Genomic DNA, 26,917 nt, shown 5'->3' on the forward strand with positions numbered 1-26,917 from the left:
CACGGGAAGAAAGAGAAAACATCATGTTGGTGGGATGTAAACTGGCCTACCACTATGGAAATCAATATGGAGGTTCCTAAAAAAACTAACAGAGGCACTAGTGTGAGATTCTATTTACTTGTTTGTTTGTTTGTTTACATAAAGTATTCTGCCTGCAGGCCAGAAGAGTGCACCAAGATAACTACAGACAGTTGCGAGCCACCATGTGGTTGCTGGGAATTGAACTCAGGACTTCTGGAAGAGCAGTCAGTGCTCTTCACCACTGAGCCATCTCTCCAGCCCCACCACTGTGAGATCTTGAGATATGACTTCTCGGCCAAGATACAGAACTTGCCTAGCTGTCTACAGACTAATAAGTGAGCAAAAATGAGTCAAATACCCACAATGAAAGACAAGTAAGTCTATATATCTAAGTCTATACATACATGTGTTCCACACATACATGTGGCATGAAAGCCAAAGAGGCCTTAGTTGGGGCAAAGAAAGCAACTGATTGGGGGTGGGGGATGGGAAAGGGCAGTGGGTGAGGGGCAAGCATGAACAAGCTACAATGATATATGCAAAGCAACTTCATAATGAAATTATTTTATTACAATTTTAATTTTTAAGTAAATTTAAATATTTCAAAAACTCTATATACATACCTGAGGATAGCCTAGTTGTATTTTAGTTTGAACATTGCTGAACCTTTGGTAAATTTCTACAAATTAAGGGCCGTAGAATAAAACTCGGAATAAGTTCTGCTAGAGCTGGAGAGATGACTCAGCAGTTAAGAGCACTGACTGCTCTTGGTTCTGAGTTCAATAACCAGGAACCACATGGAGGCCCACATTTGTAATGGGGATCCAATGCCCTCTTCTGCTGTACTCACATACATAAAATAAGTAAATCTTTAAAAAAAATAATTACCTTGCTCACTAACTTTTTTTAAAAAGATTTATTTATTTATTCTATATAAGTACACTGTAGCTGTCTTCAGACACACCAGAAGAGGGCCTCAGCTCTCATTACAGATGGTTGTGAGCCACCACGTGGTTGCTGGGAATTGAATTCAGGACCTCTGGTCTTAACCACTGAGCCATCTCTCCAGCCCTTGCTTACTAACTCTTAACTTTTAAATTTTTATTTTTGTATGAGTGGCTCATGAATGCCATGGTGCACTTGTGGAGGTCAGGGGTCTCTCTGCCGACCTTGTTGGCATAGTGGGTTGTCTCCACCTCCCATATTCACACAGCAATGCTGGGATTACAGCCGGGCACCACTGACGCAGTCCAGCTTTTGTTTGGGTTGGGGGATGGAACTCTGGTTGTAGGGCTTGCAGGGCAAGTGCTGTTACTTGCTGTACCAACTTCCCAGGTCTCCCCTCCCCCAACCCCAGGGTCAAGCCCTCCTAGCAGTCCCCACCCCTGCCCTTGCTGCGTATCTCTAGAACTGCTGCTGAGCAAGGAGCTCCCCCTGTTGCTCTGATTTAGGTTCGGGCTCAGAAGGTGGGATTCGCACTGCTCAACTTCAGCTGTGAACAACCCAGCGTCTTCCCAAAGGTGGCCAGAGCCGCCCTCAGCTCCGGTTTGACAAGCACAGCGGTTCCTCCCTTGTGATACTTTGTTAGCTGTACTTCAGGCTTCTGTCCCCTAACAAGGATTTATTCAAGTCCCGCTACAGCCATTGACTCTCCAATCCTCCGTGAAGCTCCTTTCAGATCAGCTCAGCCATGTCCCCAGTGAAAACTCTCCAGGGGTTGGTTGCAAGGTCTGGAGGGTATCCTGGATATCTGTCGGGTCCTGCTCCCTCGTATTAACCCTTGCCTTTTCTTCTTTCTCGTTTTCTTTTTTCTTTTTCTTTTTTTTTTCTTTCTTTTTTTTTCTTCTTTTCGGAGCTGGGGACCGAACCCAGGGCCTTGTGCTCGCTAGGCAAGCGCTCTACCACTGAGCTAAATCCCCAGCCCCTCTTTTTCTGTTTTTAAAACAGGGTCTCACTAGGTAATTCTGGTTGCCCTGGAACCCTGTTCAGCCTCTGGAGTGCTGGGGTTGAAAACATCCCCCTTGGATCATGGCTAGCTTGGTGTACATAGGCAGTTCCAAGACAGTGGGAGCTAAATACAGAAACCTTGTCTCAAAAACCAAACAAAACGGCAGCAAAGCGTGCCCCTTGCCACACCCACCTTCTCCCTTCCTAAAACCTGAAAAACTATTCACTTACTGTATGTGTGTGTGCGTGTGCCTCTACAGGTGTGCATCAGCTGCATGCCAGGTGACCTCTGGGTTCAGAGCAGGGCTGCAGACAGGTGGTTGTTTTGTTGTTGTTGTTGTTGTTGTTGTTGTTGTTGTTGTTGGAGACAGGGTTTCTCTGTTTTCCCTGGCCCTACTGGGATGCTTTCTGTGACCTCAAACTCAGAAGCACCATGTTGGGCTGGGAATTAAACCCCTCTTCTCCATGCCCCTTGACTTTGTTTGTAAGACAAGATCTCACTCTGAGGTTCAGGCTGGCCTGGAAAACTCCCCAGGCCTTCGAATTCTGCCTCCCCAGTACAGGGGTTACAGGTTTGAGCTACAATGCCTAGCTCCAGTTCATTCTCTCATAGCACATATCTAGCCTAGCGCTCTTACACAAAGACAGGTGACTTTTACTTAAAATGGAATTGAACATTCTTTTCCTTCCCAACTCGGTTGATCTTAAAAACCATAGACTTGGGCTGGAGAGATGGCTCAGTGGTTAAGAGCACTGACTGTCCTTCCAGAGGTCCTGAGTTCAATTCCCAGCAACTACATGGTGGCTCACACCCATCTGTAATGGGATCCGATGCCCTCTTCTGGTGTGTCTGAAGACAGCCACAATGTACATGTACATGAAAGAAATAAATAAGCAAAATTTTTTTTTTTAAGTTTAGTTTCTGTTTTGCCTCAAAGGGTCAGAGGAGGGACTGAGAGCCCCTGGAACTGGGTCAGAGACGGTTGTGAGTTACAGATGTGGATGCTGGGAATCCAAGCCTGGTGCTCCAGGAGAGCTTTTCACTGCTGAGCCATCCATGCTGTCACAAGTAGGAGTCATCAGTGAGGTGGGTGGGAACCGTAATAGAGAAGATGCCTCCATAAAGTCAGGCTGTAGGCAGGCCTGTAGCCCATTTTCTTAATCACTGATTGATGGGGGAGAAACAAGCCCAGTGTGGTGGTTTCATCCCTGGGCTGGTGGGCCTGGGTTTTATAAGAAAGCAGATTGAGCAAGCCAGTAAGCAGCACCCCTCCATGGCCTCTGCATCAGCTCCTGCCTCCAGGCTCCTGCCTGCCCTGTGTGAGTTCCTGCCCTGACTTCCCTCAGTGATGGACTATGATGTGAAAGTGTGTTCCTACCCAATTGCTTTTAGATGGTGTTTCATCACAGCAACAGTAACCTTGACTAGAATACCATCTCCCCATCTGAAGGATGATTTAAAAATTTTAAGTTTATTTTACTTTTTATTTTATATATTATGGGTGTGTTGCCTATATATAAGTGGTATACTATGGAGGCCAGAAGAGGACATTGGAGTCCCTGGAACTTGAGTTACAGAGGGTTTTGAGCCACATAGTTTTGGTTTTTTGTTTTTGATTTTGTTTTTTAAGATCTATTTCATGTATGTGAGTACACTATTGCTGTCCTCAGACACACCAGAAGAGGGCATCAGATTCCATTACAGATGGTTGTGAGCCACCATGTGGGTTCTTAACCACTGAGCCTTCCCTATAGGCCCATGAAAGGTGATTTTAAAGAAATGATAGAAGAAATTCAATAAATAATGGTATTAGTTCCTAGAATAAAAAAAAAATTGAAGCTGGCCTGTGACACAAGCCTGAACTACTTACTAGCTTGTTGGAAGGCTGATGCAGGAGGATTATAATTTAGCAAGATTCTGCCTCAAAATAAAAAACATTAAGAGGGTCTGGGATATTGCTTAGTTGTAGAACGCTTCCCAGCATTTGTAAACCCTAGGTTCAATTCCTGTTAATTTATTAATTTTACATTTTTCAAGACAGGGTCTCTCTTTGAAAACCTAGCAGTCCTGAAACTCACTCTGTAGAGTTTCATCTGTATCTTTTAGAACTATAGTTATTTTAATAGTTGATTTTTTTTGTTTGCTTGCTTGTTTCTTGAGACAATATAGTTTGTTTGTTTCTTGTTTCTATATAGTCTTATCTGTTCTAGAAAAGGACTATGTAGACCAGGCTGGCCTTGAACTCATATAGATCTACCTGCCTCTGCTTCCTGAGGGCTGAGATTAAAGGTATGGGCCACCATGTCCATCCCTAAGATAATTTTTTTTATTTAAAAATGTACATGTGTCTGCTGCCTGTGCACTACCTGTGTGCAGGCGTCCAAGGTGAGAAGAGGGGCTAGATCTGTTGCAACCTGAGTTCCAGGCATCCAGGGGTGACAAGTGGGTGCTGGGAGATGAACCCAGGTACTCTACAACAGCAACAAAAGCACTGAGCATCTCTCCAGCCCCATAAAGCATGGTCTGAGGGTGATTTGAACCTTAAATGACTTCCTGAGGAATGCTGAATTCTCAGTGGTTTTGTGTGTGTGTGTGTGTGTGTGTGTGTGTGTGTGTGTGCACGTGTGCGTGCGTGAGAGTGTGTGTGTGTTATTCTTTTAAGTTTGTTTTTGCTGGTTTTGTTTTTAGGTGGGCTGTGGCTAGCTTCAGACTTCCAGCAATTTACTGCCTCAACTCCCAAAACAGGCGTGTACAGCACGCTCTGGTTGAAATGCCTTCAGGTTTTAAGAGTGAATTTGGAGCAGACTGTAATGTTTATGGTGGTCTTCCCATCCAGTAATGTAAAGGAGGGTCTAGGCATAGGAGGTGATGCTCTCGGTTTCCTTCATTCTGAGCTTTGAACTTTTTAACGTTATGGTTGTTTTAAAAGAGCCGAGGTGGGGGTTGGGGATTTAGCTCAGTGGTAGAGCGCTTGCCTAGGAAGCGCAAGGCCCTGGGTTAGGTCCCCAGCTCCAAAAAAAAGAACCAAAAAAAAAAAAAAAAAAAAAAAAAAAGAGCCGAGGGGTGGAGGAGGCAGTGCGGTGGTGGGGTGCTTGCTTAATACCATGCACAAAGCATTAGTTTCATTCCTCAGAACCAAAAAGACAAAGCCATAAACCTTGGGAAACCAGAGTATGAATCATTTTCAGTGTTTCCTGCCACTATTTTAAAGCCTATCACTTTTACTTATCTATTAGAGGCAGGGTCTCACTATGAAGCATTGACTATTTATGTAGAGCAGGATAGCCTTGACCTCCAAATGACTGCCTGTCTGCCTCCTACATGCTAGAATTCAAGGTGCATGGCAATCTTACCTAGCCCATGCTGGCCTCAAACACTTGACCTTCCTGCCCTCCCCTCTCACAGGCTGGGATTGTAGCCATACATGATCACATCCAACTTACCTATTTTTATTTTGTTTACACAGATTAAAGAAATCCTAGAGGTTGGAGAGAGTTCATCAGTTAAGAACATTTGTTGCTGGTGCGGAGAGGACCCAGGTTCAGGTTCTAGCACCCATGTGGTGGTTGACAAGCATCTTTAACCCGTTCTAATTCCTTTCTTCTAGCCTCTGTGTGCGCCTATGCAGTGTAAATGCCGGCATGTATGCGAGATATTCCATTACTTTGCTCTCTTTTGCTGTGATAAACACCATGGCTAAAAGCTACTTGGGGGAATGAAACATTGGTTTCAGCAAATGTACTTATAGTCCATCATGAGGAAGTCAGATCAGGAACTCCAGGCAGAACTGGAGAAGGACCATGGAGAAACACTGCATACTGACTTGCTACCATGGTTTGCTCCGTTTTTTTCTTTCCATCCTGATCACAGCTTCCCCTCCCTCCTCTCCACCCAGTCCCTCCCTCTCTCACAGATGCCCAATCCAACCTTTCCTCCCCTTCTCCTCAGGACATTCCATGAGTGGCATATCAAATTGCAGTAAATCTAGGCACATCTTCTAAGGCTGGACAAGGAAGTCCACTTAGGGGAAAGGGATCCAAAGGCAGGCGTGTAGTCAAGACGCCCCTGGCCCCAGTTCAATCACAATTGTTACACGTGTGCAGAGGGCCTAAGCCCCTCCTGTGCATGCCTGCGGGCCCAGGTTAGTTGATTCTGTGTTTCCTTCCTCCCCCTTTCAACGGGATTTCCAACTCGTTTGGCTCTGGGTCTCTGCCATCAGTTGATGGGTGAAGCCTCTCTGATGAGTTATACTAGATTCTTGTCTGCAGATAAAGCAGTGTCACGTGACATGGGTCTCAAGCTGGGCCAGTCACGGGTTGACCTTCCTCAAATTCTGTTCCACCTTTTTTACCCCTGTACATCTTATAGGTAGGACAAATTCTAAGGTTTTCATGGCTGGGTTGGTGTCCCAATCCCATTGGAAGTCCTGCCTGGTTAGGAGATGTCTGGTTCAAGCTCCATATCCCCCACAGCAAGAGTCTTGGCTTAAGGTCACCCTTGTAGATTCCTGGTAGTTTCCATTGTTCTCACTTGTCCAGAAATGCAGCCCCTCCCAATTCAGTTCTCTCCCTCCATCCTACCCGTCTCATCCCTCTTTTACTCAACCTTACCCCTTCCCCCCACCCGGTCCCCTCATTCCACCTACTCCAAATTCTAATCTCTTCCCCTTCTGAGACCAAGGGGCCCCTCTTTGTTACTTGGTTTCTTTGGGTCTGTTTGTAGCATGGCTGTCCTAAGCGAATATCCACTTTTTTTTTTTTTGTTCTTTTTTTCGGAGCTGGGGACTGAACCCAGGGCCTTGTGCTTACCTAGGCAAGCGCTCTACCACTGAGCTAAATCCCCAACTCCTCGAATATCCACTTTTAAGTGCTGAAGAGAGGCCTCAGTTGTTAAAAGGCTTGGCTCACAAAACTGAGTTTGGTTCCCACCACCTCCCTACAGTGGGAACCCTCCCACACCAGTAATTGGTCAAGAAAATGCCCAAGGACATTCACAGCAATGAATCATCTCATAATGGAATGCACCCGTATTCGCTAAGGTTTGTAAACTCAAACCAAGCTAGCAAACAGACTTGTTTTCTATTCTAATGCAGGTTTTTTCCTCATTGGCTGGGTTTGACCCCATAGTCCTTCAAGACTGGCCCAAACTTGGGCTCGAGGCAATTGTAGTCTTTAGAGTTCTGTACCACTGTACACACTTAAAGCAGGTTTACTATTTTTTCTTCTTTTTTCTTTTTTTCGGAGCTGGGGACCGAACCCAAGGCCTTGCTAGGCAAAAAGCAGCGCTCTACCACTGAGCTAAATCCCCAACCCGAGGTTTACTATTTTTGAGATAGGGTGTATGTTGTGCTAGAACTAGTAGACCAGGCTAGTTTCAAACTCAAAAAATCCCATCTCTGCCCCCATGTGCTGAAATAAAAGGTGGACATTTGATACTTTAATTCCACAGAAGTTTTGATCCCATGATCCTTGATCCCATGATCCTTGATCCCATGATCCTTGCTTCTACTTCATGCTCTCGGCTCACATTCCACATAGGTTTTTAAAGATTAAAGGAAAAAGGATTGGTGTGTACACACACACACAATTCGGAAGAGGTGGGAAATTAGTTAACTCAAGCAAAATTGTATATAAAATATGTATTTTCCACTGTTATCAAAGAGACAATCCCATTTTCAAATTAACTTTTATTTGAAATTACTCTTCCCCACATGTATTATTTAGGATCCTATACAATAACCCATGTAACCAATGTCCCAATACCAAAATTTCTAACAGCAAGTTATACAATTGTTCTAGGTAATAAATAAAGGTTGTCCTTCAGTGATTAAGGGAATAAAGTTTCCGTAAACTTAACATAAAAATCACACTTTAAGTTTATAATAAGGTTTAACATGTAAATTCAAATACAACATGTCTTATAGGAATTACAAGCTTTTAATTTCTAAAAGGTGACTTAATTTTTACGTTCAAAGTTATATTCTTCAAAAGAAATGTCCCATATTTTCTCCTAGAGCTTCAAACTTTCTACACTCAACTATTCAACTGCTCCATGCCACTCCAGACAAGCCTGACAGGACTGACCTATCCAAAGTGTTGTCTTCTGCCAAAGAAGATTAAAAAGCAGTTTGTCATACCACAGATTTCTAATGTCTACTACAATGTCCATCAGAAAAAGCTTTCAAAAGATGGTTTCTTTCCTCATCGTAAGAAGTTAATCCTCTGTAAGGCAAAGAAGAACCACAAAGCACAGCATGGTGCTCCTTTACTCGAGATGTTCAACTACTGAAAAGACAATTACACCTTTAAGAGTATAACAAAGGGTGAAGAACAGCAACACAACTGGCCACACAGAGGTTAAATAAACCAGGTTTTTTTGTTTTTTGTTTTTAAAAGGAAACATTGGAAGCTTGGAAATCCAAAAACCAAAAAGAGGAAGCAAAGTCCTGGGGCACAATCGCTCCGGTATCAATAGCGTCCTGAAAGAGAACAAAACAATTACTTACAGTCTGACTTGTCTAATATCTTCTCAACTATGAACAGCGACCATAGCCAAGTAACCCCAAATAAACCACTGCTTAGAAAGATGGTCTCAATGATACAAAAGTAAAGTTTACATACTTGGGCTATAGGAACGGGATCTTGATCGTGACCTGTAGCGACTGTAGTAAGGAGAAGGCGACCTTCTTCTGTAAAAAATGAGAGCTGAATTAGCACATCACATCAACACAGAGACAGGTAAAAAACAAAGAAAATCTCAATACTTGAAAGATAGAATCTGTTAATGGAGGCCAGGCTGCTTTGCACAGCCAGTTCCAAGCCAGTCAGGGCTACATAATTGAGACCTTGTCTTCAAAACCAACCAGCCAACCAACCAGCCAACCAACCAACCAACCAACCAAAACTCACATAGCAGTACTAAAGACTGAGCCCAGGACTAACACTTACTGGAGAATCATAGTTTCACCAAGTGACACTCTCAGCCCTAAAATCTACTCTAGCTCCTGCCCGCCACACTGGAAAAGATATAAAATCACCAACCATATTGACAGGTGGGGCTCAAGGGATCCTATCTTTGTGTCTCAAACAACTGCCACTACCCAGTTCCAACATCCAGTTTTGTTTTTTTTTTATTTTTATTTTTTTGGTTCTTTTTTTTGGAGCTGGGGACCGAACCCAGGGCCTTGCCCTTCCTAGGCAAGCGCTCTACCACTGAGCTAAATCCCCAACCCCCAACATCCAGTTTTTATTCATACACATTCAACATTAAAGTGCTGAATAATGCTACTATTTGGCAAAGTAAAGATATCCCAAATTAAAATATTACCTGTACCGGTAATCATAATCTTCATATCTGTCATAGCCTCGATCATATCCTCTATCGTAGTAAGAATCTCGCCGTCTACCACCTCCACCACCACCGCCGCCACCACCTCCTCCTCCGCCACCTCCACCACCACTGCTACAGAAACACAAAGGGGGAAGGCTGTCACCCAGATCATGTAGTACCAACTGCAGGACAGGGGTACCCGCTACTCTTCACTATCCCATTCTCCACACTCCTCAGGGAGGCTCACAACAGCCTGCCTCTAGCCCTAGGGGAGCTGACACCATTTTTCAGCTTCCAAGGGCATTTATTGTGCTCATGTATACCCTTCCCAACACACACTGAAAAATAAAACTAAGTGCAGCACAGCACTTGGAAGGCAGACAGGAGGCTCTCTGTGAGTGTGAGGCCAGCCAGTCTACAGAGTGAGTTCTAAGACAACCAAGGCTCTGAAGAGACACTGTCTTAAACAAAGAAGATGGTAACAGCATGGGAAGTAGAAACAAAGTATACCTGAAAGGCAAGGAAGAAATACAAATACAGAAAGATGGGTCAGTGGGTAAAGGCACTTGCTGCTAAGGCTGACAAGTCTTGAGTTCTACCTATGGAACCTATATGGATGGACAGAAACAAATTCTGCAAGCCATATGCCCCTCCCTACAATAAATATTTAAAGAAAAGATCAAATATATAGAACCCTGGGAAGTGAATTTAAATTAAGTCCTCTTTCTTCATGTGTTTCAAGTAAGGGACACTTTTTCAAGTCTGTTTTTTGCAGGTCTTTACTCCCTGCCTCTGCCTCCTTGGTATTCTTTATTAGGACTGGAGCCAAACCACCATGCCCAGCAAAGAACACAGCACAGATCTTGCTAACAGGGAGTACATGCATAAATGTAACTAAGTGTGTTCTAACTTGGTTCCTCTGTGGGACAGCAAATGTTTTTAACTGGTAAGCCATCTTTCAGTCGAATATATACTAATATATACGAATATATATATACGAATATATACTAATAAAAATAAAATGATACAGAAGGGAGGGAGATGCAGATGTTTTCAATTTCCTAGTCAAATTTTGACACACATTATTACATTCCTAGAGTATAGTTTTATCTTTGATAAACTGGCTTTATTTGCTTTGGAGTCCCGGACCTACACCCAAGCCCTGAACATGCTAGCCTAACTCTACCCTGTAAAATCCAAAATCTTACTGAGTTGGTCTGCCCATGTAAATGCCTGGTGTAGGTGTGTGTGCTCTCTTGGTGATAGAATAATCCACACGAATTCTTCTACCATCCAGCTCCATCCCATTTGCTCTTTCCATAGCCTACAAGAGAAAAAGAAAGCGACTCATAATTCACTAAACTTGAAGCCATTTTTTAGCTAAAATCAAGCATTAAGTATTTATAATTGAAATAAATCTGCCTTTGAAAACAGCACAGTAATAATGTAGCTTGCATAGGGACTGTCAGTATTTCCAGCTCAGTATTATTTGGAACCTACTTGTGTTGCCCAGATACAAAGCCACTAAGCTCTGCTTCCCTGACAAACATCTCAGATATTCAGAAGAGTGAACTAAGCTTTAACCTTCAGACTTTTATCTATACCCTCAGCTGCCTGCTTAGAAGACTAGGTATCAATGTCACCATGAAGGGCTTGGGAATTATACCAGTCCTTCTGCCTCATACTGGAATATAGGTGTGCCCCACCATGCCCACCCTAACCTACCTGTTCTTGCTCTTCAATTTGTAGTTCAATATTTGTGGTAAAACTAAGTAGCTAAAAAGCAACGATTTAGGGGTTGGGGATTTAGCTCAGTGGTAGAGCGCTTGCCTAGCAATCGCAAGGCCCTGGGTTCGGTCCCCAGCTCCGAAAAGGAGAGAGAGAGGAAAAAAAAAAAAAGGCAACGATTTAAAGGGATGCAAACATCCCTGTAATACTTTACACTCTCCCCTCCCCCGTTTTAAAATTAACACAGCTAAGCCAATACTGCCCCCTAGTGATTGCCAAGTGTAAAGGAACACAGCCGTCTGCATTTGAGCTTCTCATTCCACTTTGGGGTGCGCGCGTGCGCAATGATAGTTCTTCTGTTTCTGCCCCTATCTGCCTGCCTGGATGTTTGTACCCATCCTCTACCTACCTTGATCTATTTTTGTTTATCTATCTCCCAAGTAGTGGGACTACAGTCATACTATATACCAAGTCTGGCTCATATCCTAACTGAAATAAGGCAAATCCCAGAACTCAAGAGATAGAGGCAGGCAGATCTTAGTGAGTTTGAGGACAGCCAGCAATTCATAGTGAGGCCATGACTTAAAACAAACAGGAATAAGCAAAGCCCCAAATACACACTAATAAAAAATAAAAATGTTGATAATGAGAAATTAGTGTGCCCATTAGATAAAAAATTTACAAACTAAGATATATGACATGTTCTACACACCAGCACACTAAATGTCCTCTCAGCCCCAAATGCCATTATTGGGCACTATCTTTGGACTAGGCACCAACTTTTATTATGATTTGTATCAATTCATGTTTGAGTATAGAACAGAATAACAAACATATTAACAGATTAGAAAAGCCACGTATGCATCTGTACATGGGGAATTAGATCAAAATTAGGTTAATTTAAACATGAATATGGGCTTATTTAAAAAAGGAGCACTTATACAACTGTAGTTTTTGACATTAATTTGTATGATTTACTTCATAAGGTCAGATTTCAATCAGCATCTAATTATACAATAAAACAAAACTGAAGAGCGAAACTAACCAACTTTAACTGCAACACTGAGAGCTCCAGTCAGGTCACAGGATCAGAAGGCATGTTTACAGAAATGTAGATTAATAGACCTCTTACAGTAATGCTATTACTAATTAGAAATTACATAGTAGTACTAATACTCTATGCATACCAAAAACTCTTTTAAATGAAAATTGTAAGACCAGATTTACCTCCTTAGAGTCATCTATCCTCTCAAAATACACAAAAGCAAACCCGCGTGACCTCCCAGTTCGCTGATCATAAACCACATTAACACCACTCAGAGGTCCATATCGAGAAAAAACTTCACGAAGATCTCTCTCTGTTGTATACAGACTGAGGCCAAATACTCCCAGGCAAGTGTTAGGATCTGGGTTTGCCTGTTGAATGAAAGAATTAAATTTAATTGGAACTCAATATATAAGATCAAAACACATGAAGATCTTTCGGGAATACACTGTATAGCTATTGATAGCCTTACAAACAGTCCTGCTTTCTATCTTACCCCAGCAACTTTCAGAATGTACCCAAAGAATTCACCTTTCCCATGCCTAATCCTTCACTACTTATCTGACTTGTTTTCATTTCTACCTCAGTGCTCGGGTTATCCATGAACCATACCCAATGTTATGGTGGTGCTGGAGGTTGAACCCAAGAAACCTGGACTCTGTCACCTATTTTTTAAAAAAACAGATTCATGTACTGTGTGTATAAATGGACTTGTGCTACGAAACGTGGAAGTCAGGACAATTCTTTCTACAATGTCTAAAATGTGGACTCTAGGTTTAAACTCAAGATATCCAGCATGGCAGCCAAGCACCCTGATCCACTTGCTGGGCTACAGCCAACTATTAAACCAAAACACTCCAGTGTCTCACATCAAACACCTGTCACATAGAGCACACATGCTAAGGGCAGAAAGGAAAGCTACTTAGGAGAGGTCAGTACAAGGAGCAAGCAGTTTGACTGGACAGGTGTTGCAGAGAGAACAAGTCGGAGAATGAGGAACCAGAAGATTAGAACATATTGCCAAGGTTAGAAGGAGGCCAAGCAGAGCAATGCAGTCAAAGCTGTGAGAAGCCAGTTTGAAATCAGTGTGGAGGATTTTTTCTTTTTAGTCAGAAGAGACCAGCCAGCCAGAACTAGGAAGGGGTGAGCTTACTCAGCAGCAAGTCTCAGAGGCTGAAAACATTCTAGGCCTAAATAAGATTGTACAAAGCCCAGAAGCTTTTCAAAAAGCAAGGTATTATGCCATGACCACATCCATGAAAGAGAAAACAAATGTCCTCTAACTCTTGCACACATACCCTGCTGCCAGTGTGCCTTCTGCGGTTTGACATGGGGGAGTGGCTCCGGCTCCTCCTCCGCCTGTACTCTGGTGTATAGGACCTACTTCGCGACCGTCTTCTGTGAGAGTGTGACCTGGATCGCGTGTAGCGTCTATGAGAATGCCTCCGTGACCTCGACCTGTTAAAGAAACAAACTCAGGTAAAATACTGGGTCTCAAGGCTGGAGAGAGAGTTCAGCAGCTAAGAGTCTCCAAAAAGGCCCAGGTTTGGTTTAGGATGGCTTACAACCATCTCTAACTCTAGTTTCAGGGATGACTCTTTCTTCTGGTCTCTGAGGGCACTACATGCACATGATACACATATATAGACATAAAACGTGATTTAAAAAAAGAACACTCTTAGTAAGTAATCTTTATAAAGTACTAGAGATCAGGGGCTGGAGGGATGGCTCAGTGGTTAAGAGCACTGACTGCTCTTCTAGAGGTCCTGAGTTCAATTCCCAGCAACCACATGGTGGCTCACAGCCATCTGTAATGGGATTTGATGCCCTCTTCTGGTGTGGCTGAAGACAGCAATAGTGTACTCATAGTGTACTACATAAAATAATTCTTAAAAAAAAAAAAAAAAAAAGTACTAGACCTGTTCCCTCTGTATTCCAGACTGCATACAAAGCAGGCTGTTTTTAGCTCTCTGTCTTTCATTTCTGTTGTGCTGTGACAACTGAGAAGTTTTAATACTTCCTTTGACCTGGGAAAATATTTTTAAAAGATTTTTGGGGGTTGGAGTGATGGCTTGCTTGTTGAGAATGCACACTGTAGGAGTTGGGGATTTAGCTCAGTGGTAGAGCGCTTGCCTAGCAACCGCAAGGCCCTGGGTTCGGTCCCCAGCTCTGAAAAAAAAGAAAAAAGAAAAAGAAAAAAAGAAAAAAAAGAGAATGCACACTGTACTTGCAGAGGACCGGACTTTGGTTTCCAATTCAATTTTCTGTAAAGGATTCAATCCCCCTTTAGACTCCATGGGCACCTGCTTGTGTTCACACAGAACATGTCTATGTGTACATGTTTGTAGACGCCATCCAGCTATCCAGAAGTGGATTGCAGATCTCCTGAAGGTAGTTACAGGAGGTTAGTTATAAGCTGTCAAACATGTGTCCTGAGAACTAGAATCAAATTCAGGTCCTGATTTTTAAAATCCCCGTTCAGTCTATTTCTGCACTCTCATTTCACCTTCCATTAAACGCAAGAAAGACACAGAGACAGAGCAGAGCATGGTGACACATGACTTTAAGCAGGGCCCAGGAGACAGAGGCAGGAGAACCCATTTGAAAACAGAAATGATCAGCTGTAGCAGCAGGGCACGGTGCTCCATGCCTTCACTGCTACAACATGTGCGGGTTCCAGGCCGGCCTGGGCTGCATGAGAACCTGTCTAAAATGAAAAGGAGAGAGATGGAGATGCACTTGGAGAATAGCAAAACAGTAAAATGTGCTAGACCTTTAAAGGGATTTAGAGCAAGGAGTACTGAGATAGCCTGTACTAAGTTTTGAATAGAGACTTCTAAAAAAGGGATAAAATAAAACCGAAAATATTACCTGAGCAAAAGCATTTGAATGGGATGTTCCTTAGTTTCCTTAATACTAATAGTAGCCCAATCTACCACCTTAAAATAATCAGTTTCTGACGTGGGCAGATGGCTTATGGCTTATCCCCATGTAAGGCAGAGGACTAGAGTACAGACCCTCAGAAGCCCTATAAATGTTGGCTGGGTGTGGTGACTGACATGTAACTCCAGTTTTAGAAGGTAGGGATCCTTAGAGCAAGCTCTTTGGCTACAACAGCCACACTGGCAAGCTCTGGCCCGACTGAAATGAGATGGATTATAGATGTGTGTGTGTCCGGGCCTGCTAATTTATTTTTGATTGTGTGTATATGTACCATGTACCTGTGTGGGCTTATGGGTAGAGGTCAGAGTACAATTGCAGTAGTCAGCTCCACCTTTGGATTCTAAGGACTAAACTCAGAGAATCAGGTATGGTGGCAGGTGTCTTTACTCAATGGGTAGCAGCTAACAGATATGCCAAGAAAGGTTTCTAAATGCTGCAATCTAAGCCTATGGTGAACTTTCTGTGAAATGAAGCTAAAAGGAGATCTGACAAACCCCGCTTACACTCAAGAAAGCAGTTTACAAATTTTAAGCTTACCTGGATTTTGATCTTGATCGAGAATGGGATTCAGAATGTTTGGAAACCCTTGATGGACTACGAGATCCTGACCTGCTCTCTGATTTTACACGAGCAGGAGTTCCCGTTGGAGATTTTGACTGAGAGCGAGACTCCTAACAAAGAAGACAGTATTACAAATGGCACTGGTCATGCAGATGCCTAACACCTAACATTTAAAGTACGGTAATTATTTATATTGATTGCTCCTGAAAAACAAATGGTTAGGCAATACCCTCCAGAAAAAAATTTCAGCTCATTAATATCCCATTGTTAATACTGCTAACTGTCCTCAGTAATTCCCTACTTGAACCAGATCACCAATTTTCTATTAACTAAGTAATCATGCAAATTCATCTACAACTTGATCATACAGACACTGGAACATAAACCATACATTTACTTAACCTAGGACCCATTCATTCTTCCAGATTCTTTTAATTCTACTTCACTCTTGCTTTCTACTTCTCTTCATTCTTCATTGAGTTTTTCATTTTTCATACTTCGTGTATTCTTCCCCAATTCAAACAATTCAAAATAGCCTTAAAAAAAATATTCAAGTGCTTCTATCTGACCAATCTTCTGTTCAATTTTTTCCCCCATTCAATTTTAATTTTCTGATCTTTAATACTTTTCATTAGCCTTCTTTTATCTTGATTTATCTTCCACATTCTTGGAAAAAACTCTTCAATTTCTTCACGAACATTAACCTTAATGGAAAAAGAACATTTAGTATATTTAAGCACGTGGGGATTATAAAACTCTGCTGGAGTTCAGAATGTTATCTACCAAATGGGAAGGCCAGCAGGTAAAGTGCAAATAACTAGTTTATTTAAAAATAAATTAAAAAAACCCAAATTTTATAGTATTTAAAAATGTTCAAAAGTGTAGTCTAACAGAATTCACTGAATTTCTCTAAAGTTTTTAACCCTCTTTACCCTCCTCCCCTCTCGTGTTCCATTCTAGTCCCTAATTTTAATATAAATAGGTAATTCCAACATAAGCTGCAATCCCCCCACCTAAATATTCATTTTCCACTATTTTATAGGCTGAAGGCTCTTACTGATCTTAAAATTAACTTTCAATAAGCCACATTAAGAAATTCAGGCACTGCTGAATCAAAGTATCCCAGGCCAAAATAACTGTGCACACCATCTGAACTCAAGTGACAGCACATATGCCAGAAATCAAGACACAACAAATAGTAAAATTACACCTTCTCCCAATTTTGACTACCATCTTCACTTATTCTGATTAACCAGAAAGATGTTTTGAAGTAAGCATAGAAAAACTAAAGGGAAAAGAACAAGGTTTCTAACAGTCCTTACTTTGGCTCATAAATACCTCAAGTATATGGCACTGCTGTTTTATGAGACACATTTGCATTTCATAACCCAGGGTGGACTATAGTTCACAGAAATCCCTGGCTCTTGTACCACTTAAATACCATGGGGTACAAATAAGAAAATGTGTATCACGCCAGTTGCCTCTATTTCTTTTGCATGTATGCACATTTGCACTCCTTCCAAGGGCATCTCATCTCTTGACAACAAACATACATCTTCATGACAAATCAGTTTCTGAGAAAGTTCTAAGTAAAAACTTACCAAATAGCTTAAAACTGACTAAAACCATGTAACTTGACTAAAATGAGAGCCAAACAACCAAAATAGAAATGAAGATTTGGTTTATCCATCTACTTAAGACTTAGTTATTAATACAAAGAATTAGCTCAATCTTACAAAAGTATATATTCATACCAGTTTGTTATGCAGTAAGATATCCCACTTCTCCAGCCTTTATCTCCCAAGTATATATTGGCATGTACAACCAAACTTGAGTTGCAGTGCTGGAATTGAACCAGGGCCTAGTGCTAGGTAAACACCCTATCCTGGGACCCCTTTCTTGAAGTTTAATATCAAAAGATATATTTAACAAGAACTCCACCCATTATTTTCCTGGTCAATGGCATTTCCATTTAGTTATCCAGTGTTAAGTCTTTCATATCTTAGACTCTTAAATGCCTAGACAGAAGCATGGAACAACATATTTACTTACAGGAAAAAAATTAATTTTGCTTGTAACCGGTCTCAGGGGCTGGTTCAAATCCTGTTTTTTCTGTTGCCTTTCCTTTCTATAAAACAGACCCTCCTCTGGGCTGAGATGGCTCAGGTTAAGAGCACTGAACACTGAATGCCCTTCCAGAGGACCAGGGTTTAATTCCCAACACCCACACCCACATGGCAGCTCACAACTGTCTGTAACTCCTGGATCTGACATCCTCACACAGACATATGTGCAGGCAAAACACCAATGTGCATAAAAACATAAATTAAAAACAAAAAGGCCCTCTAGAGGTCACAATAGCATTTATGTAAGCACCACAGCCTTTGTTATACAATTAGGCATTAGAAGGTCCTGTTCTGAGGTACTTTTTACTCTTAAACGATTAATGAACCCTTTAACATGACAAAAATGTAATGGCCCAGGTACATTTTTAAATTTCTAAGCTTCTCATAAGTACTGTTACTGAAAAACGACTTCTTTCAAAAATTAAATACATTTTATTTGTGTTTTGTGCACATGTGGACAAAGAGCAGCCTGTCCACTGGTACTCAGAACTCAGGCTGTGAGGTATGGCTGCAATGCCTTCTTACCTACTGTTAGCTATCTCGCTGGCCTCCAAAATTTCTTCTGGAGACTTAAAAAACTCAGTAATTTTTTTTTTAAATATAAACTTAAGCCCCAGATCTTGAGTAGCAACAAAATACACTGCATAGCAGAATATCCTCTAAAAATATTTTGAAGGTGTTCTCTTCTTTCTGGCAGAGCTAAGGACTGAACCCACAACTGTCCCATGCTAAGTAAGCACTGTCACACTGATTTATACATCCAGTTCAAAAGCATTATTTTAATAAGCATGTGGGACACCTGGCTAATTTTAATTTAAAAAAAATTCATAAGACTATTTAGAATTTGAGAATTTAAATTACAAAGAAGGGGGAAAAAAGCTGGAAAGAGTTGGTGGTCTGTCTTCTCCCATCAGACTAACCAGCTCTTAAAGCTGTCTCACTGAAGGGATGTTAACAAGTCCTTAGTATCCTGGCTACAATATCCAATAACCCTTTACAATACACTGCCCAGCTGAATGAAACATGGACTCATACTGACCTATATCACAGATTATAAAAGAAACACTAAATAGGCTTCAATCTACTTTAGATACTACAAACTAGAAAGAAGCCAGGCAGAAGGCTAAGCACAACTCAAACAGGTTCTGGTATTTGCTATCTGAACAAACTGTTGCAGAACAAGAACAACAGGATGCTCAGTATACTGTGGATGTAAAGTACAGAGGCTTAGCTAGAGTTTAGTAGTAAGTAAGGCAAAGTAAATTTATATATATTCAAGTATGTACATCACATGAAACAAACTTCCTGTTATTTCCCAGTACTTTATAAAGTGGGAATTTCCATAAAAATAAACTAGTGAATTTAAATCATATACTAAAAAGAAGAAAATGCACTTTGGCTGTCCAAACACCATGCTTACTCTATTTAATGAGTCTACAAGCAGGGACACTTTTTTTTGAGTTCTTTCTCTATGAAGAATGGGGCAGGTCTTAACTTCATTTATGATCACACTTGTCTAATATACTAGGATGTCATAAAGACTACTGGATAACTCTTAACTAGCAATCAACTCATAACTGTGACATGAGTTTATATTTGTAAAATTTATAATCTTTCAGTTTAAATTTTTTTCTTTTTTTTTTTTCGGAGCTGGGGACCGAACCCAGGGCCTTGCGCTTGTCTACCACTGAGTAAATCCCCAACCCCTCAGTATAAATTTTAAATGCTGCCCATAACCCTGCCAGCTTACATACGTGTTTTGATAAAATGCTATTTCAAAAGCTGGTGTGAAAATGATTTCAAAAGTCTACTGCTGGGGACATAGCTCAGTTGTTTGAGAGCTTTCCTAACATGCAGGAAGCTGAGTGGACGTTGTTTTTCTCCTATCAGGAGAAAACTTACCAACGGCCAATGAAGGCATGACTATAGACAAAAGCCTATGTGCAGCTCACATTTCCTATTGGCCTTCCACCTTCCTAGTATTTAACAACCTCGCCTCAATGTGACAGTTACTTTTTTTTTTCACTAATACTTCAGTTCTACTTGTCTTCACTCAGCAGTAGAAATAAATACCTTTTAAGGGTGATCAAGATGCCTGAGCATCAACTGAAAATATCAAACATTTTTAGTCAGCCAGGTTCAAGGGAACTACTATGCTGATTATTCATGCCACTTTTCTCTCGTCAAACTAAGTTATCAAATAGTTCTCTTGAAGTAGTCATGGGCCACCATGCCTAGCACTTCTCACACAAACCTATAAAGCTACAGCAATGCACTGTGGAGAGTTACAGGCATTGCCCCCCCCCCCAAAAGCCTACTTTTCCATTTAGCAAACCAAAACCCTTCAGTGAAAAAAAAATCTTAAATCTAAAAAACTCAAGCTTTAAGATTTTTTTAAGTTTGCAAATTTGTACAATTAAAAGTAGGGGATGAAATAGAGAAAGAACAGTAGTTCAACTGACTTAATGATAGCATTTAATACAGTAGAAAAGAAACCCAACACCAAATTTAGTACTATTTCTACTATAAGTAAAACAGCTTTACCTTTCCCCCATTTCCCCTACTTTTTCTGGTAGTTTAGGTTTTCTGAAACCCACAATGAGCTGGACCTATAGCAATTCTCCTACAGTGCAGAATATAGGTCTGAGTCACTAGAGCTGGCTAGCCATTAGCCTAACTTGGTCTTCAATTCCTGTTCCTCCTGTCCCTTTTAAGAGGGATTGGCTGATTATAGACAAGTTGATTAATTACAGGCCACAATGCCTGGCTAGTTTTACCTCTTTTCTGTAAATTTATTTACTTATTTACTGGGAGTGTTGGTCTGTGTGTCTCGGTAAGCATGTGCATGTGGAGGAGTCTGGTCTCCTTTTCCACCATGAAGGTTGGAAGTATTGAAATCAGGCTGTCAGGGTTAATTTTAGGCAAGTGCCTTTAACATTCCCAGAGACTTAAAAAAGATCGACTTTCTTTCATTTAAGGTTACCTCTGTGTTACTATGTGCATTGGGCCAGCCTTTGCCTCTAGAGTGTTAGAATTAAAGGCATGTATCACCACACCCAGCTTCAAGATTTGACGTGCACATGTCTGTATTAGTGCATGTGGGTGCCTGCAGAGGCCAGAAATGGGTGACGGATTCCTTGGAGCTGGAGTCACAGACAGCGGTGAGTTTTCAGACATGGGTGCTGGAAGCCCAGTTCAGGTCCTCTGGAGAAACAGCAACACTCTTAAAACCCAGCCACTTCTTTTACTTCCACACTACCCACCTCCCTAAGCATATTAATCTAAGTGTTAAGTTGCTGAGGCTTAACTAAAGCAGTATGACAAATCTCATTTCTAAATTTCACACAAACTTCCCATTAAAATTGTGTTACATGTATTTATGCACACCACTTACACCCCGGTGCTACAGAAGCTAGAGAGGGCATTGGTTCCTTTGGAAACTGGAACTAAAGTCCTTGTGAGCTACTTGATGCCAGTGCAAGAAAAAATCTGGTTCCTTTCGGCTGTGCCAACTCTCCAATTCTCATAAAAATCTTAAACCCCAAATAAACTGTTTAAAAACAAGCCAGTAAATCAATTCCAGAAGTGAAGGAAACACATCCCATCTCTCCTTATTTAAAGACAAGATCTCCCCTTTTGTTTGTTTAGGTTTGTTTTCTGAACAGCATTTCTCTGTGTAGTCCTTGAACTAGCTTTATAGACCAGGCTGGCCTCGAACTCAAAGAGATCTGCCTGCCTCTTCATCCCAATGCTGGGATTAAAGGTGTGTACCACCACCTGGCTCATAAATTATTTTTTATTTTATGTGTGTTTTGCCTGCATATATTTCTGAGTAACCTGTATTTGCCATACCCAGAGGCCAGAAGAGTGTGCCTGAACCATTGGGACTCCACTTTACTGTTTGAGATAGGGTTGGTCTCTCACTGAACCCAGAGCTCATCTACTCATTAGCTGAACTGCCTAAGGACTCCAGAGAATCCCCTAATCACTTGGATTTGAGGCACACTTTGCCAAGACATGCTTTTTACATCTAGGTGACAGGCTTCAGAACTTAGGATCATATGCTCTATAGCAAGCATTTTCCCCACTGAGCCATCTTCTACAGCACACAAATACAACTTTTAATTCCAATTAGTAAAGGTAAATTTTTCACTTTCATCAATGAATCATTCCATAGCAAAGAGACGTTACACTCGGACTCCCTTTTTAAGAGGCCAGAATAAGAATTACAAGGGTTATGTCAGTTCTTCTTACATTCTATGAGGGACATTAGGAGCAAAACTCTTAACTTTGGGTAAGTTTTATAAAGCAGACAATTCATCATTTCTATTAAGGTGATAAACAGATGCCAGCCCTCAGGAGACAGAGGCAAATAGATCTCAGATTGTGAGGTCAGTCAGGAGTAAACAGTGAGATACTTAAAGAGAAAAGAAAGTCAAACCAAGTCACCTTTCCCACATTCAAAAGAGCACTGGGTGTGGTAGCCTCTGGCTGTAAATTCCAGTATCTAGGAGCAGTTGAAACAAAAAGATCTTGAGTTAAGGCAAGAGCTTGAGCTTCAGTGAAACCCTGTCTCAAAACATCTTCGTCACATCTTGCTAAACTGATATATGCACCCACCAAGTAACTTGTTTATGGACCTGTCTGGATTTTTTTTTTTTTTGGTTCTTTTTTTCGGAGCTGGGGACCGCCTGTCTGGATTTTTATTTTGTTTTGGGGGCAGGACCTTACTGAGCACCCTGGTTGACTTGGACTTGAGAGATCTGACTGCCTCTGGCTTTCAAGTGCTGGGAATCAATGATATGCCACACCACACCCAGCCCTGGATCCAGATTGTGACTTTTTGTAAAGACACAATTACTCTCCTGTGTTCCTTGAGAGGAGTTTCTGCCATAAATAATTAGAGTTGCCAAAATGAAGTTCATAGGTGGCTCTTATTGCACGTTGGGTTCAAGTCTAACTCCTTGAATTCGAAACCCTTTGTCATCACGACTACACATGTGTCACTATTTCAGCACTTAACCTGATACACTTTGATGACAGTGTTTCGTTTTTAAATCCAGACTTAAATTGACAGTCACCCAAAATTAAGACTGCAAGTCCTTGGTAGCTCACAACCACCTGCAACCCTAGTCCCAGAGGATGTGACTTCCTCTCCTGGCTTCCTTGGGCATTCCACATGTGTGGACACAGACATACATGCAGGCAAAGCACCCGTACACATAAAGTAAATAAAACACACAATCAATCTAATATGGCTTGAATACTTTTGGCAAACTCTATTAATGTTCAATACAGTGAAGTGCAATGTGCATTTCACAAAGAAAAATCTAAACGTAAACTGGGGCTGACTCATGTGGTCTTCCACGTCTTGGTTGGTTCTTGTTCCTTCTTTCCTTTTATAACTTTCTACTTTTTATTTATGTGCACTATTTTGCCTGCATGTATGTCTGTGTGAGTGATGGACCTGAAGTTACAGACAGCGGTGAGCTGCCATGTAGGTGCTGAACCCAGGTTAGTGTTCTTAACCACTCTTCCCAGCTCCTCTTGGTTTTTTTTTTTTTTTTTTTTTTTTCCTGGCTTTGATTTTTGGAGCCCTGGCTGTCCTGGAACTCGATCAGTCGACCAGGGTAGCCAAACTCAAGAGATCCACCTGCCTCTACTCTCCAAGTGTTAGGTGTGCACCAGCAGCACCACCTGGGTGGTTATTTCTAAAATGCACCCAAAAGAGTTTGAACTCCAAAATGTTGTATTTTATCTTCAGTGTTGGTCCATCTAGGACGCCTCCACCTAATTTTGAACACTTTTACTGAGGTGGGATTAACATGCTCCCTGTCACACCTGAAGATACAGTGCAGTCATTTACTGCAGTCTTCTCAATAAATCCCTACAGAAGGGAAAGAACTAAAAATCTGTACATTAGTAATCTGTTAAAACTACTCCATAAGCCCAACATTTGACTACTGACCTGTCAATGCCTTCCTAATTTACTGTAATGAGAAGAGTTTGAAGACTAACTACCACAAAAATAATTTCAACAACATATCATTCAAACACCTTGTTTATCTTGTTGCCCTCAGACATCTTCCCGGGCAATGAAAAGGGGGCATAGCATTTATGGTCAGCAGGGAAAAACAAGCATACAACCCTCCACCCAAACAAAAAACCCACCAAACAACAACTACATTTAAATACTGAGCTGCTTTAAGAAAAGGATTGTAGGGGCTGGGGATTTAGCTCAGTGGTAGAGCGCTTACCTAGGAAGCACAAGGCCCTGGGTTCCGTCCCCAGCTCCGAAAAAAAGAACCAAAAAAAAAAAAAAAAAAAAAGAAAAGGATTGTAGAGCACTTGCCTGGCACGCAAAAGGCCTGAGTGTTCCACTCCCACAAAGTTCAACAAAAATCAAGGTGAACATTCCCAAAAGCCTCTAGTCTTCTAATTCTTTATGTAATTACAAGTCTGTTCAATTACAATTTAAGAATACGAAGCAAAATATCTGTTGCATCATAAAGAGCTGACCCTGAATGTGCTGGTGAGACAACTCACTGAACCACTGATACTGCTGTAAAAAGTTCAAAAAAAATTTTTTTTGTTACCATGAATGGCAGAAGAGGGGAGCTAGAAAAGTTCCTATCTGTTAACTAGGTTAATAAATACATTTTAACTAAAAAGTGAATAGGAATCTTAAATATTTTGGGGTGGGTAAGGTGGTGATTATCCACTACTCCTTCCACCAGAGTACAAATTAGAGAAGCAGAGCAATCGGACAAACACTGATGCAAAGCCCACAAACCAAACCAGGAACAAAAACTAACCAACCAACAACCAACCAAACCAAAACAAACCGAAATATCCTTTCCTAATTACTAATAGTTTCACAAGTAATACAACTACCTGCAAATATTTATTTTACTTCATGGTCTTAAAAACTTGTTAGTATGGGGCTGGGGATTTAGCTCAGTGGTAGAGCGCTTACCTAGGAAGCGCAAGGCTCTGGGTTCGGTCCCCAGCTCAAAAAAAACACAAACAAACAAACAAACAAAAAAAACAAAACAAAAAAAAACCTTGTTAGTACAACAAAACAACCCTAAAAACAATAGGCAGGTTCAACTACATTGCATGCAAATTTCATTCAAATAATCCAATCAAAGTTAAACGGAGTTAGAATCTTGTCCTAGTGCATTAAATAAAAAAGATCAAAAACCTAACTGACCGTACGACTTGACTGACAGACTACAGGTGGCTAAATCCTGAGCTTCCAAAAGGGACAAATTCTTTCCTTCCAGCAAACTCCTCCAGTGGTTTTTTTCCACCCGCCCCTCCTCCACTAGACTACCAGCACAACAGCTGGACCTCCAGTAAGTACCAAGGGACTTTTGTTTCCCTTTTCCTTCCATGGTTTTACCAGGGCTCACTTCCATTAATTTCCAATACTAGGGTAACTTCGGGATAAAACTCAAAAAACCGGGGGTTGGGGATTTAGCTCAGTGGTAGAGCGCTTGCTTAGGAAGCGCAAGGCCCTGGGTTCAGTCCCCAGCTCCAAAAAAAAGAACCAAAAAAAAAAAAAAAAAAAAAAAAAAAACTCAAAAAACCGGTAACTTCTAATATACGCAAGCTGAGTATACTGTTTATAGCCACAAGACCTCAAATAATGAAAACCTTGAGCCTTTTCTTGGGGAACGGGTGAGAAAAACGGGGGAGGGTCTGTAAATCTCAGGTAATCTTTTGAGTTAATACTGATTAGTTATTTTTTTGAACACTGAGACAAGAAATTCGTTCAGTTATGTAAGGTTTAAAGTAAGATGTCTTGGCAGTTTAGCCATAAAAACCTGTAAAGGAGTTTTCAGATGAATGGTCACAGGAAAGAAAGCTTTTAGAAGTTGAGACATAAAGAGCCCAACATCTAGCAGCTAAAAAAAACAGGCGTTACTGCATTTCCACATTCATTTAGAAGCGAAAGGTTAGAGGACATTAAGGGAAAAGGCTCTTGCGTAGTTGACTAACCACTTCACTGGGCTCGGTCCCACCTTCAACCTCAAGGCTTTCGCCTTTACAGACGCGACGCCGCCGGTTCCGACGGAGACGCGGCCGCTCACTGCAACAGAGAGCCAGCCAAGGAGACACAGGCCCCAGCTAGTCCCGCGCCAGCAATTCCCCGCCCCGACAACAGCCCCGCGCACTTCCGACCCCGGGACCCCGCTGCGATGGCCGGAGGGGTGGTGGCCTGAGATGCCACCGATGGAAGCACCTACCACTATCCGGCCGGAGGGAGCGCCCCGCCGCCTCCTGCCCCACCGCGCAGGGGACCCGCACCTCGGAGCAGAGATGGGAAGCTGAGAGGAAAGGGAGCGACAGGAGAGGATAGGACCAGGCCAGGTACCAGTCAGCCGCCAGAAAGGAGCGCTGCGGGTTAGTGGGGCATCTGGGCAGGCAGGGGGACCTCGAAGCCATCTTGGGACGTGACGCGCTCGCGGTGGCCCTCAAGGCTGCTCCTGCGGGCCCCGCAACCTCGCCCGACCGACCGCGCTCGTCCCTGAGCCCCGGAGCATCGGGCCGCCGCCGAAGACGGCTCCCGCGGCTTTGTACTCACTCTGCCCTCGAAGTTGTTCTCCTCTACATCACTCATGTTGGCCAGGCGCTCCCGAGCACTAAACAAGAGATATGTCTCGGCTCGAGGGCCGACGGCCTAGTCACCGCGCTGTTTGACTGTGGGGAGGAAGAAGGCGACGGCTACAACGGCCGGTGCGTTCCACTCCCACTAGCTCGCACGCTCGGGCAAAATGGCGCCGGTACCGCCAGAAACCTCCTGGTGTCCCCGGCGCCTGACGTCAGGGGGCGGATCCGCGATGGCGTCACGAACTCCGCCTCCTCCCCGGGAGGCTTTGTGTTCGCTTGGCCTCGCGCGGGAGATTGGCGGGTTTCAAGAGCCTGCAATTTGGTTTTTGGTCTGTTTATCCTCAGGGCGCTGGAATTAAAGGCGAGCATCACCGCCTGGCCAGGCAACTGTGGGCTTTTGTTTTTGAGGTTTTTTTTTCTTTTCTGTTCTTTCTGTTTTGCTCTTTCTGGGTATGGAATTCAGGTCTTGCTTGCATAGCAAAACAAAAATAACAAAAACCCCAACCAACCAAAACAAACAAACAAACCCAACCAAACCCCAGTTTTCCAGCTGAGCTTTCCTCATTTCCATTATTTGCCCTTTTAAACTTGAAACAATAA

The 26,917-nt window shown here is 42.2% G+C and overlaps 1 protein-coding gene across 25 annotated transcripts; it reads right to left on the reverse strand.

The window, feature by feature from the left end:
* Positions 1-7,592: 7,592 nt before the first annotated feature.
* Tra2a (transformer 2 alpha) lies at positions 7,593-26,491 on the reverse strand. Of its 25 annotated transcripts, XM_087658713.1 has the most exons (10): positions 26,292-26,486; positions 22,151-22,208; positions 15,967-16,279; positions 15,552-15,685; positions 13,370-13,529; positions 12,254-12,442; positions 10,507-10,622; positions 9,296-9,430; positions 8,590-8,657; positions 7,638-8,447 (listed from the first exon to the last, which is right to left on the reverse strand). In XM_087658713.1, exons 5-10 carry the CDS (start codon positions 13,400-13,402, stop codon positions 8,437-8,439), a joined length of 552 nt encoding a protein of 183 aa, XP_087514839.1. In that variant the 5' UTR covers positions 13,403-13,529; positions 15,552-15,685; positions 15,967-16,279; positions 22,151-22,208; positions 26,292-26,486; the 3' UTR covers positions 7,638-8,436.
* Between the last annotated feature and the right edge of the window lie 426 nt (positions 26,492-26,917).

Source organism: Rattus norvegicus, chromosome 4 (assembly GCF_021556685.1).
Source record: "Rattus norvegicus strain SHRSP/BbbUtx chromosome 4, alternate assembly SHRSP_T2T, whole genome shotgun sequence".
NCBI lineage: Eukaryota > Metazoa > Chordata > Mammalia > Rodentia > Muridae > Rattus > Rattus norvegicus.